Here is a 13,741-nt window from a genome sequence, read left to right as displayed (position 1 = left end):
CAGAAAGGCAATTCTACTAATGTACCAGTTCTGGAGGCACACACCCTTCAATCTAAGTATGATTCTTGGTCAATGTTGCCGGCTGTCGTAATACTAGATGGGTTGCTTGATTTTTTTATTTATGTTTTTTTTTTAAGCCCCAGCTGTTGGAAACAGCTGATTACATGGCCATATCAGCATATTCCATTTGTAATGAAAATGTTTTAAGTCTTCTGACTCAAGACCAGAGTTTTAAAGAAGTCAGCTCTCCAATAATAATGCTGAGCAACAAATATGACTGTGCTGCATCTCATATTTTAGCCATTTGTTATATTGTAAAGCACCAGGTACACTGTGTACATGGAGATACAGTGGGAGTAATGTTTCACTTATAAATTGGTTCTAGAAAAAAATAAATCTAAATCAGAGGATGGCTTAGGTTGTTAGGGACCTTAGAGATCATCCCCAGAGTTTCTGAGACAGAGGATTAAATTAAAGAAAAGTGGTGAAGAGGACACATAGCTGAACAATGCATCATGTGAGGCGTCAGGACTCCATCCCAACACATGCTTGTCTTGTGATAGAGTGCATCCCTCTCTGGTTTCCCAATGATTTAGTTACAGCCCCGTTCAATTGAAGTTGTCATTAGTCTCCTTTGGTTCATCCTTCTCAGGCTTTTCTCTCATAGTATTATCATTTTAGCCTTTTTCCATTTTAGAATGTAGAGTTCCCAGTTCTTTGTTCTTGGCTGACTCTTACCAGGATTGTGGGTTGTCCCTTAAAAGTGAATGCTTGTCCCTCTTCCATGACTTGTCTTATGCTATTGGGATAATTTTGGTCATAATGGCCTTGTCACCTCACAGTGAATGTATCAGCGAATGTTTGAATCTGTTCTCTTTCTGACAAGACAACTATTTTATTACCTCTGTTGAGGTCACTAGACTACCCATGGCAACTCCAGCACCTGGGGGAAGAGGTCCTCAGTAAGGAGATAGCTGAGGTTCATTGATACATAGTAAAAAGGAGACTTTTTACTTTTCATCTTGTTGTCAGTTAATGCAGAGCGATGTCTGTCCAGTGTTCTCTGCTTCAGATAGGGGAAAGGCAAAGTCTTTTAGGAAAGTATGGCAGACAAAATGGTGATTAACAGAAATGCAAGAAAAGTCATCTTATACATGCATAAAACAGATATGAGCTGTACTTTTGCTGTGCAGCACACTGAGTGTCATAACTCTTCTGTTCTCATGTTTTCTAGCTGGTCAAATGTGCTCCTCTTCCTGCAAGTGAACCTGGTGACATGCAGCACTGTGACCAGCACTTCTAGTGATGCAGAATTGAAAAATAATTCAATTCATTCACATACACAGTATGCACTTGTCTGTTGCATGTGTATCTGATGGTGTTTGTAGATCAGTCTGTCCCATAGATCTGTCTAATACTTGGGAATATCAAATGACCCAGAATATTTACAAGATGGCATTACCAGATTCAACTGAACAAGATGTAGTTAATTTATAGTTGTAGTCCAAAATGGAAAGAGTAAGGTAAGATGTTGGATTAAAGGTTAAGTAATTGGGGTCTCAACCTGACTCTATGTTAATCTGATTGCATTGACAGACTTCTATTTACAGAATTTAGATAAATTCCTTGAAGTTCCCTGGTGAGTGAAACATATTGCCCTGCTGTAACTCCTGTATTTCTTCCTTTCTCTTATACTTCACCAAAATAAAGTAACAATTAAAAACACCAAAACCCCCTAATCCCAGACACTTGAATCTCTAAGCTTTTTACCATGGCTAATCCTGTTTTGCCAATGCCTTTCAATTGGTTTGAGTCCCCCCCACCCAACAGTAGATGTTAGTGATTACTCTTAATGGACTATTTCAGAGGAGTTAGGGAGAGGCCATCAAGTCTCATAATACTAGGATGTTAATCTTTGTGTAAGCACAAAACAGATCCTTCTTATCTTGTGCAAGTTACTGGTAATTTTCAGTGTGGGCAAGAAGGGAAAGATGTTTAGACGTGACCATACTCCATCTGTTTTTATTTTGCTGGTATAAGCCCTTTTAAAATGAGTACAGCTCTACAAGAAATTAATGTTTTATTAGATCATGTTCCTTTTTATGTCATTCTACCACAGTAAACATTTACCTTAGAAATTCAGTCAAAGATGCCAGTAAGGAAGACACTTTGCTTAAAATACCAGGCCTGGAGAGAACAGTGTGAATATGCTGCATTGCCTCTGGTACCCAAGGTAACTTGGATGCTTAGGCAGAAATGTAGTTATTTCTCTGTATTCTGTCTTGTCCCAGGTAGGTGTCAGTGGTGTTTAGGCCTAAGTGACAGCTGCCCCTGAAGTTGCAATTAAAGTTTTGTAATTTAAACTGCTCTTGACTTTTCAAACTTATAACTATGGGTTTTGTAGTAAGTTTAAATAGAATTAAGAGCCACATTAGCATCCTTCTATTCAAATAAATCTGCTAAGTCAATTGAAATCTAGCTATTCTCCCTGTATAAAACATACATGTGTTTGTTTTGGAGCTTGGTGCTCCTGCAGATATTCTGTGCTTGTTTTATGAAGCTGATTATCATACAAGTTAGCAAGTGCTAATGCACAGTGGGACCAGAGTGATGCAAATGAAGGAGTGAGTTCTGGGCAAGGACCTTGCAACCCCCTAATGTTGTGTGTCTTCAAAAAGTGCTGGTGCCCATCATGGAGGGTCCTGGTCCTGAAATTAAGTCTTCACCCAAAAATGTTGGTACGGATTCAATCACCTAACTCTTCCAAATTCATACTTGCGTATTTGTGCTTTCATCTATGAAACTGGCTCTGAGTTTGTTGCTGAATTTGCACTCAGGTGCTGCTTTTTAAAGCATAAAATTAAATATCTAAGGAATTTTTAAATTTTTTTTTAGTTACAGTATGATCAGCAAAGCAAAGTAGGGTGAAGAAACTGCCAGTGGCTATTACAAGTCTTGCTGATTCTTAGGAAGAAGTTCTTCAGCAATAGGATGGTGAGCTTCTGGAATAGGTTGCCCAGGGAGGTTGTGCATGCCTCCTCCCTGAGGGTGTTCAAGAGCAGGTCATATGAGGCCTTGAGCAGCTGAGTCTAGTTGAGAGGTGTCCCTCCTGCAGGGAGGTTGGAGTAGATGATGTCTGAAGTCCCTTCCAACCTAAGCCATTCTGTGATTTGTGGGTTGTTCATTACAGTTATATAAAGAAAAATAAAACAAAACAAACACCCAAAGAGAAATCCAACCAACCAAAACAAAAAACAAAGGCAAACAAAACCCCCAACAACTAAAACAACACACACACACACACACACACAACACCACAAAGCAGAAAAAAAAACCACAAAGCAGAGAAAAACAACAACCCAACATGAAATTTCTTTTGTCTCTTCCCAAACTGTGCAACTGACTTGTATTGTTTGATGTGTTAGGCAATTCATACTGCACCACAGTATGTTTAGTTACTGTAGTAACAGAGCATTTCTGAAAGAGAACAGGGTCATGTAGCTTGCTAAGTTAGGGTGCAGATTTGTGCTTGAGACAACAAGTCTTCCGTCCTAAGACAAAGGATCCAGCAATTCTCTTAGTTTTGTGGCATTTTGTAGTTTTTCTTTGCCTGTTGGAGGAAATGCAAGCATGGCCCATGTTACTGCCCTCATAATGAAAACTATGGTTTGGTTTGTGAATATCTTGTTTATCATATCACTCTTTGGAAGACTGCCAGTGCAGGAAAGCAAGCAATCCCTGGCAAATACGTAATACAGGACCTAAATATCATCATACTGAAACAGCATGTGGTATTATGCCACGTGAAAGCTGGCTGTATATACTGATGTGATTGTAAGGAATTATTCCACTTTTTATCTATTTGTATTTATTCTCAAAATTGGAATTAAAAATGCATACACAGAATACCAAATTATAAAAATAAAAAGGAATCATAGTTAATAGACCAGTGAATCTCTTTCAGTTGCTAACATACATGGTATTTAATATTCTGAGATTAAATTTACAAGTGTATTAAATAGGTCACAACTCTAATCATAAGTCATAGCAAAATACACATTTGTTGCTTTAAAGTAGTTCAGTGGAATTAGTGAAAGCAGCCTAGATCCCCTCATAAGCTATCTGAAGCTCATCCAAAAATAGTGGATGTTAATTCCATTTCTATCCTAATCCTTTCTCTGCTTGTCTAACAATTTTCTGTATATTCATAGCAGAGTATCTGCCCCAAAGTTCCCCCTTGCTTTCTTCTGTATTCAGGTGCAGATTTTCTATGATTTTTCCAAATAAAAATCTCTTAAATCAGCTCAGAATCTACAATGTGTATTTTTGAGTAAAATAATTTTCCTGTAAATTTTTTGTTTTGCTTTTTAAAAAGCAAAGTTAACCAAAGCAGTCTTCTTTACCCAACATGCAGAAAAAAATTGTTTCAGGTCCCTTAGTACCCACTAAGTCAGCTGTGTTTATAACCACGTTTCATACGGAGAATCCATTCCTGATTAGCTGATTCACAAAAGATGAGGGCATTGGATGACTGTAAAATTAGAGGAGTTCCATGTTTTGGGAGCTCCATGAGTTTTTTGGATGTTTTTTAAATATTATTACACTGTTCTCAGTACCTGTCCTAGCACCTCCCTGGTGTGTATGTTGGCATCACCTTACAGCCATTTCTGCTTCCTGCCCCTTCTCACAATTCATTAGTGGGATGTAGTCTGCACCAGCTCGTGGCAGGACAGCACCTGTAGTGTGTGTGCATGCACTGCTGTCTCCCCTCTGTAGGGACGTGTATGTACAGGTAAGAATTCTTGTGTACCCTGGGGAACCAGTGCCACCATTGCTCATGTGAAATGTAGAGTATGGGGAGGTGAATATGGAATTGCATGCCCTTTCCAAAGGCTTAGGAAGAAGGGCCCCACATGTGCCAGTTTGCTCCGGGTTTACACCACTAGTAGGCTTGTGTTTCTGCAGATGGGAGTGGTCTTCTGTTTCCTCCTCCTGCTGATGTTAGTGATTGGTGTGGCTGGATTGACCATTTGATCTTGAGAGAGCTAAGCTAGTTTAAGAAAAAACTAAAGTCAGCAAGCTGATGTAGTTTGCACAGCCTTCTGTCATCTGTAACAGGGTATGATTGAAGCTTCCTTTCAACTGAGAACTCACTATTTGTGACTGAGGATTTCCATTAGTAAATGTTGTTTCATCCTAGTATGTGTGAGAGCCTTTGCAGGTGTTATCTTTTAAACTGATTAAATGGAAGCTCTGCACCTTGCAGACAGCTATGCTATGGTGTTTAATCCTATTGACTCCTTTGAACTCTATGTGGCAGACTACACCCACATGTGTAAGTGGCTGTAGGACAGAAATCATGCAGGAGGAGATAAGCGAAGTGTTTTATAACTGTCACTCTTCTGGTTCTTGCTTCTTTTCTAAGTGTTGAGTGAGATTTTTATGAGGGCTTTTGAAAAACACAAAGAAATACCTCGATAGCCAGCCTGGCAAGGAATGGTTACTTGTGACTGCAGCTGCACTCAGCAGTGCCTGTAACCCAGGATTCTGAAATTCCATTCCTGAAGGGAAAGATGGGTTTTTGTCTGTAGCATATGTAGTCCCACAGGCCAGAGAGGCAGCTTGGCATATAGAGCAGGCTTGGTGCAAGGGAAGTCTGTAGTGAGTTTTATTCTAACAGAACAAGTGCATGTGAAAAACAGGAAACTGCCTTTCTTCTGCATTCAGTCCAAATTTGAATGAATCCTAATGCTAAGGAATAGTGCTGCTAGTCACAAGCCCCTACTGCATAGCCCACAATGAGAAGCTTCTCAAAGAAGCAATTGCAAACACGATTTTTTTTATATTGTCTTGTTCAATTTAATTTCATTATGGAAAATGGCCATGGGAAAATTTCAGCCTGAACTTGCTGAAGTTAACAATGAAAATGGAATTACAATGTTAGCACTGATAGCTGTCTGGACCAGCAGTAGAGCTCTTGGTTTGTGGATGGAACAAAAGGTGTATTCAGTTATTTTGGTAGATGACTCTTTGGGTCTGTATATATCTTATTAGAAGGGTCCCATATTAAAAGCTTCTCCCTGATAGGTTTGAATCTGAGCCCTTGCAGCCACTGGTCTCTTGGTGTTATGAGTGAACTTTCCTGTTACATTTACAGAGTGCTTTTGTCTACTTTTCTTGTTCCACACATTCGTTTTTATTTTGGTAATACAGTTGACATGAAATTGTGAAGGTTTCTGTAGTAGTCCTGCTAGGGAGGCACAGACCCAGTAGTACTTGACCTGAAGGCAATGAATAAATGCTTTAGATTTTTTTTCTGTTCAACAAAATGGGCTCTTCAAGGAAAGAGATATGTTCATATATCTGCATGTAGATAGATGAGGTTATTATTTTGCTGTACAACTGTTGTAAGACCTCTGTGATACCAAAGAAATGTGTGTATTCAGTCAGTGGAAGCAAGCAACAAAAACAGATCACTAAACCTGGTTAGATTGAATAATCTTCAATTACATCTTCTCTTAGATGTGGAAATGCTAACACAAATGTTAACAACATACAGGATACTATAGTAACCAGTAGAAACAGGTGTTTGCTAACAATGGAAATGACTGAACTTAAAAAAGAGCAGAACTGCAATAGTTTTGTTATTAGTGATCATCTTGTGAAATGAAATCCAAAGAAGCCTGTAGGATGGGGAGGGGAAGATGGGTTAACTCTCCATCACTGATTGGATAACTTCTGAAATCACAATGTTGAGAGACTAAAAACTGAACAGTTTTTGTTTTGACAATGCAGTTAACATTGTTGGCTCAAGGAACATTCTGGTGAAAAGCTATCTTGTTTAAAGACCTCTTTTATCTTTGCATAAGTTATATGACATCTCTGGATGTCCCAAGAACGGCTCCAGTAAATTCAGGGAAGATAATACTTGGCAATGTTGTAGTTCTTATTGTTACAAGTTGAAACCAAGATTCCCCCCTCACCTCCTTGGAAACAAACAAAAAAACCCAAACAAACACACACCCCAGAAATAACCCAACAAAAAAACCCCCCACCAACACCACAAACAACCCAACAAACAAAGAAAACAAGACCAAAAAAAACATACACGAAACCCCCAAAACCCAACCAAACAAACATCAGAATTTCAATAAATCCTGACTCTAATTCAGGGAATGGGAAGTGACCATTCTGAGTACACAGACTGCAGTATAATATCTTTTTTTTAAAAAGCATTTGATAACTGGGCAAACAAGAAGAGGAAGTAGAATGTCAAAATCCATTATATTTTCTAATGCATTTATTTCCTTCTTAAATTGTTTCTTTTATTCTTCTCCACCCTTTCTTGCAGATCTCTTTTTTTTTGCCATGTCAGCTGACAGCCACCATCTCCACACTCCTTCTTATGAGGATTCACAGAGCTCTACTTGTCACAAACTCTTGAATGTCAACAGCCACCCCCTGTCAAAGAGCTCCTCAAATCTGGCCTGTACTGAAAAATCAAGGTTAGAGGAAAGGCAAAGCAACAAACAGGAGCTGAAGAAAAGCCATAGTAGCACCATCTGCCATACCCTGAGGAACAAGAGTGATGCAAGGAATGGGGCAAGTACTGAATGGTCCTTCTCACAGCCTGAGATGATGGGACTTGGATCAATGGTCCAAACCGTAAGTGACCAATCAGCCAATGACAATTCACAGAGCAGAACTATGACTACGAACCATTTTCTTACCACTGAACACTCCACAGCATCCTGGGAGGCAGGGGACACCAAAATGTGTGTGAAGAGCAGTACTGTTGAGAATGTTTCTTCAGCCTGCATTGCTAGCCAGCAAAGCATGTGCAAAATGGAAGAACCAGGAACATCCCTTCAGAGAAGCCACTCAGACCTAACTTGCAGCTGCAAACAGCAGATTTGTGTCACTCATATAGAAACCAGTGCTACTCACTCCAGTCTGAGCATTCCTAGCTGCCCACACGGCCCTCCAATGGCCTGGATGTCTATTCAAACACAGAGATGTGGATCAGAAGCAAATGAAAATACATCTCACTATCAAAACCTTGTCACTCATTATCCAGTTCTACCTAGAGACCAAAAAGTACCTACAAATAGCTTTGACAGCAGTAGTGTTCCTCGAAACACTACTGTTTACACAGATCCTGGAGTATTTCATACTGCTGTTCTAGGACCCCACATGCCTGGAAATGATTTCTCAAACAGGACAGTGTTCAGTCAAGCCACTGGGATTATTCACAGTGGTCTGACTTACGGTAATATCCCAAACTCTGCATACTCCCCCATGGTGATAACAGTTCATAACAACTCTGCAGGGCCCTGTAATGTAAGGCAGGACCCTTGCATGAAAGTAGATGCCACCATCCCTGCCTATTGCCATTCTTTGCCCATACCATCAATACAACTTGTTCCACGGTTGGTGTGCTCAGTTAGTGAGTCAGGAAGAGAGCAGGCAACATCGGGCTACTTTCATTCATTTTCTACATCAGACATTCTAACATATCCTAAGCTGGTATCTTCAGTAAGTGAGTCAGGCCTGGATGCCAAGAGAGTCCTGAAGTGCTGTAGTGTTCCTGGAGAACAACTGCAAAATGCTCAACAGTGTTCCCAGCAGGAGAGAGCTGCTCCAGAACCAAAGGCTGCCTGTGTTGCTTTCAGTAGCCAGCAAGGTGCAGACATAATGACAACCAAGGATATGTGGACGATGACCTCTATGAATGATTTAACCAAAGGACTGAAACCAGCTCTTGAGTGTAGAGATGCTGAGGTACAAACTCTTCCAACCATGGAATGCAAATCTGTGGCAACAAGCCCAGCAGCTGCAGCAGAGGGGCACACACATGTGTTTCCAGAGGTGAACCTAGAGCAAGACTTGGAAGCCCTCAAATCTCCAGTACGTGAAGTGAGATGGGATGATGAAGGAATGACATGGGAAGTGTATGGGGCATCTGTGGATCCAGAAGTCCTTGGGTTAGCCATTCAAAAACATCTTGAGATTCAAATAGAACAATTCCAGACCGAGCCTGCCGAGGTGCCTGAGAAAAGGAACGAGGAGCCACCTTCTGATAAAACGGGGAAAAAGAAGCCGTTCAGAACGATGATGCATTCCCTGAGATATCCAAGCTGTTGTGCTCGTTCCAGCACTGCAGTGGAATGAGCACAGATGTAGGACATTGGACAGCTGTGCTGCTTTTAAACTGTAAATAAATGTTCACTCTTAAGTGTTAACACAGTACATCTGGACAAGCCACTACTTCAGGATAAGTGGGAAAAACAAGGAATAACCCATGGCTGGGCCATATAACAAAGGGTGCAAAGCTGTAGCTACATCATGCCCATCTGAATGCTCTTGAGTGTATTTAATGTAGCACTTTTTTATTCCTCTATCTTAATTTTAAATCCTATTGCAAGGACTGAGACTTCTTTTCTAAATGATATGTCTTTTTAAAATAATGATGACTGGTCCCTGTATTTTAAATAACATAGGGTTAGAAAACAAAGTTAGAAAATGCTCCTTTAATCAAAGTTCCTATCTTTCAATCATGCTCCCTTAAACTATTTTGGCAGTTATTTTACTGTTAGTTTATATTAATGCTGACTCTAAGTCTGCTTTAACTGTACAGAAAATTGCAAGATAGTGCAATGCTTCATGACAAAGAATTTAAACATTTGCTACATAATTCTGTGAAGAAATTTCAGGACTGCTGGGCTGAAATCTTCCCTTTGCAAGCCGGTGTACAGCTGCAGGATGCTCCTGCAACTTTCAGAGTAGTTTGTAGCTCTGATGAATTCTACTGTAAATGTCCAGAACTGATGTTTACCAAGTGATTGACACTAATGTACAATATTACCAAAGATGACTCATGTAATGTGAATTTTGCTTATTGAATGCTTGTTCTAAATACATGAAAAAAGGCTGTTCAGATTAGTCTGTCACCCCATTATGCCCTACAAATCATAAGCAGTTTTGGTTTGGTTGCATTTAAAGCAATTCCCAGTGAGTTCTTTTTGTGTGCACCTGTCCTGAACAGTGGTGATTTTGTTATTGCATAAACCATTAGCAACTGTTTGCATGTAACCTCTGCTCCTCTTGTGTTCCCTCTCTGCTCTGACCTCGTGTCTGCTGAAAGTGTGACACCAGAGTACAGCTCTAAAGTTATTTGTTCCAAGTGCCTTGGTCATATGGGCAGCTTAAAGAAGCCTTTTTCTTTGCAAATAACTTTGCAGGGAGAAAACTTTTCTGATACTGTAGTGCAACCCTGGTGCAGGGCCTGTTAGAAGTGAAAGATTTGTTAAGGAAGCTGAGACTATTTCCAGTGTCACATGTGGCCTTTGGTCAATGTCTTGGAAAATATTTCTTGAGGAAACTAGGAATATTTCTGATGAAGAAAGAGGAGGAACATTGATTTCTGTCTCAAAGGAAAATGTTCAGCATCAGAGAACTCATTGCTGTGGAATTATCCATTCTTCCTTTAAATGTGTGTGGTCATGCTTTTATAGTTTTCTTTTCTATTCCAGTAAGTTAGTGGGCTGTCCACATGATGTTCACCTGGCATTTATATATGAACAGGAGCCCCTGGTGCTTAGAACAGCTTTAGAATCTCAGGTAGAAGATCATAGTCTCATCATAGAATCATATGATGGCTTAGGTTGGAAGGGACCTTAGACATATCTACTCCAACCTCCCTGCTACGGTCAAGGATGCCTCTCAACTACACTCAGCTGCTCAAGGCCTTATTCAACCTGGCCTTGAACACTCCCAGGGAGGAGGCATCCACAATCTCCCTGGGCAGCCTATTCCAGAGTCTCACCAGCCTCATACTGAAGGACTTCTTCCTAAGATCCAGTCCAAAATCCTTAAATATAGAACCTGCTACTTGGAATGCACTGTGATGCAGTAATTTAATAACATAGAGTAGATAATTACCAAATTTTCTTTCCCAGCCAAAGCAGAATTAAGCAGAGCTGGCTCCTGTGAAGCTGGGTTTGAGTTCAGGAGGCTTCATTCAGGCCCTGGGACTTCAGCCTCAGGGAAGTCTGAACTCATTGTGTTTTATACAAACCAAGTGTGAAACCATTGGAATATGATGCCTTACTCAGGATGCCTCTATAGCTGTGAGCATCCAAGTTTTGATGTTGATCCTAGATGTTAAATTTCCTCTTATTACTAGAAGAAGGTAATGAGTAACTAAAAAAGTCACTTCTGCTGTTCTTTAGTGTTGAGCAAAACAGTTTCTATATGGGCTTATTTTATGATCCACAGTGTCATAAGCAGTACCAAATGTTGGTTTCTACCTTTTTTCAAGTACTATGCTTCAAGAATTTTAATCATGATAGTGGTCTAAACCCTTGTGTTGTCCATTAGCTTGTCTTTGGGTGTGTGGGAGAATTAAAGACTTGAACAGTAAAACTGAGGCTTTAAAATAGCAAGTGTACCTTGCTCCTGTGACCATCATAACCCATACTTTTAAGCTATCTGACATGCGCAATAATCCTGGTTCTCTTTCTCACCACTCTCAACAAGCACCCCTCCAAAACAAAGCCCCTACTTCTAGGTAGATGATAAAATAGAACCAGTATTAAACTGGTTTGCTGAAGGGACTAAACTAATACTGTGAAGTCCCTTGAGTGCTGTGGCTGTTGTATACCCTAAAAGCTGGAACAACTCATATTTCACAGGGCTCTGGTATGAATTACCAAAGGTTTATGCATTGTTACGGATTTGTTTTTACAATTGCCATTGTTTTTACAATTGCCATTCCACAGTCTCAGGCTGCACCAGGGGAGGTTTAGGTTGGATGTTAGGAAAAAGTTCTATACAGAAAGAGTGATTGCCCATTGGAATGGGCTGCCTGGGGAGGTGGTGGAGTTGCTGTCATTGGAGGTTTTCAGGAGAAGACTTGATGGGGTGCTTGGTGTCATGGGTTAGTTGTTTAGGTGGGTTGGATTGGTTGATGGGTTGGATGCGATGATCTTGAAGGTCTCTTCCAACCTGGTTTATTCTATGTATTCCTGGATAAGAAAAATAAGTGACAAGCAAGGGGAAAGGACACCAGTGAATTGCTGCTCAAAGAAAATAGATGCTTCCTCATTACAGTCATTGTGAGTCGTTAGGATACTAACTGGAGTCACTGTTGATAACAAAAGTAGTGTTTGTGTTTGAGGATTTCCTGTGCTTTTGGTGAAATGCAAGGTACATTAATGGAGATCTGAGGAAAAAAAGCCCAACCAACGAAATACTCATCTGACTATTAGATACGTGGATAAAGTAAGTTGTTTCACTTGTATGATGGGTGCTTCTTAAAAAAAAAAAAAAGAAAGAAATTGGATTCACTTTGCACTTGGGTTCAATTTTTAAAAATTAAATGCAGTCGTTTGTATATTAAATATTCTTCATGTTAGTGCTCTGTTCAAGTGTTACTCTAGTAAATGTGAGAATTCTGTCTTTGGTCTTTACCATTTTCTAACTTAGGAAAATCCAAACCCACATTTCTACTTTTAAATAAAAATAAAGCAGAGGGAAAACTTACACTAGATTTATAACTGAGTGATCAGTGTTGAATATATATGCTTGTCAAGTTAGGGTGAAATCAGGTATATTACTTTCTTGAGCCCATTTGAAAATCAGTTTGCATTGCCTCATGCCTCTGCTCCCCAGTCTGAATGCTCAAGTACAGCTTTGAGCTAATCAACTGGGGGTTGCCTTTGGCACAAATCCTCAGTAAGGGCTGCGCTGGCACACTGGGAGATTGACCCTTTTGCCTCGGTGCTCCTTCTTTCCCTATGAAAACAGCCACCTGATAATGCAGTATTTTAGATATATCTAATCCCTAGACTCTCACTCATGTCTCTAGAAGGCTTTATGGCTATGGGATTGGTAATGGGCTGAGATGCTTAGCTAAGTGGCTCAGCAGAGGTTAAATGGAACTGACACTACTAACATGAGAATACTGATTAAATATCTCTGAGAGTTATAATAATTAATTTCACCATAAATTACTATCTTGCTCTAGTAACAAAGGAGACATATCACCATATTTACTGTTGGTATTCCTGGAGAAGAGGCCAAAACCTGTCAGACATTTGATACTGGCTTAATTATCATTGCAAAGTTGTAATTGGAGATAATCCTTGATTGTAGGGTTAAATACTGAAATAGTTAAGTCAATTAAAACAAAACAAGACCAAACCAAACTTGCTTAGTGTCATATCAGTTTTAAAAAAATGTATTTACTTGTTTGGTCTTTTGAAAATGCCAGTTTGTTCTGAGAAACAGCTTTCTACAGTTGTATGTGTGATTGCTTGCCTAATGGCTGGTGATTAGGTGGGAATACGGGGGGCCCAGTAACACTGGGTGACAAACTTCCCAGTGATTCCTGCTTCCCCCAGGTTGATGAGGAGGAGACAAGAGCATGGATGGGAGTATGCATCTGAAAGGCTCTCCAAAGCTTGTAGCTTTGGAGACAGAGGTGCTGTGGGTTCGCTGTCACCCCCAGTTCAGTCTGTGGTGTTTGCAGACCACTTGTCTTTGGCCTTATGCTGCTAGTAGAGACCTTTTGGCTGTTGCAGCCTAAGTTCTGAACTGTTTCTGTGAAGGATGCCACAGATCTCACCCTTGACAAACAAGTTTTGCTGTAGGACCTCCTGCTCTAGAGTAAACTTACCTACCTTCCAGGTGTAGCTTAAGACGTTGTGTTGTATAGCTGAGGCAAAAGTCCTCATGGAAC

General features: G+C 40.1%; 1 protein-coding gene across 1 annotated transcript; it reads left to right on the top strand.

Annotated features, from left to right (window-relative positions):
* Positions 1-7,362: 7,362 nt before the first annotated feature.
* On the top strand, positions 7,363-11,743 carry GPRIN2 (G protein regulated inducer of neurite outgrowth 2). Its single transcript, XM_009901711.2, has one exon. The coding sequence runs from the start codon at positions 7,369-7,371 to the stop codon at positions 9,169-9,171; it is 1,803 nt and encodes a 600-aa protein (XP_009900013.2). The 5' UTR covers positions 7,363-7,368; the 3' UTR covers positions 9,172-11,743.
* Positions 11,744-13,741: the final 1,998 nt, after the last annotated feature.

Source organism: Dryobates pubescens, chromosome 8, assembly GCF_014839835.1.
Source record: "Dryobates pubescens isolate bDryPub1 chromosome 8, bDryPub1.pri, whole genome shotgun sequence".
In the NCBI taxonomy this organism is placed as follows: Eukaryota; Metazoa; Chordata; class Aves; order Piciformes; family Picidae; genus Dryobates; species Dryobates pubescens.
The sequence above is the reverse complement of the archived record's forward strand: the minus strand, read 5'-3'. Positions and strand labels throughout refer to the sequence as shown.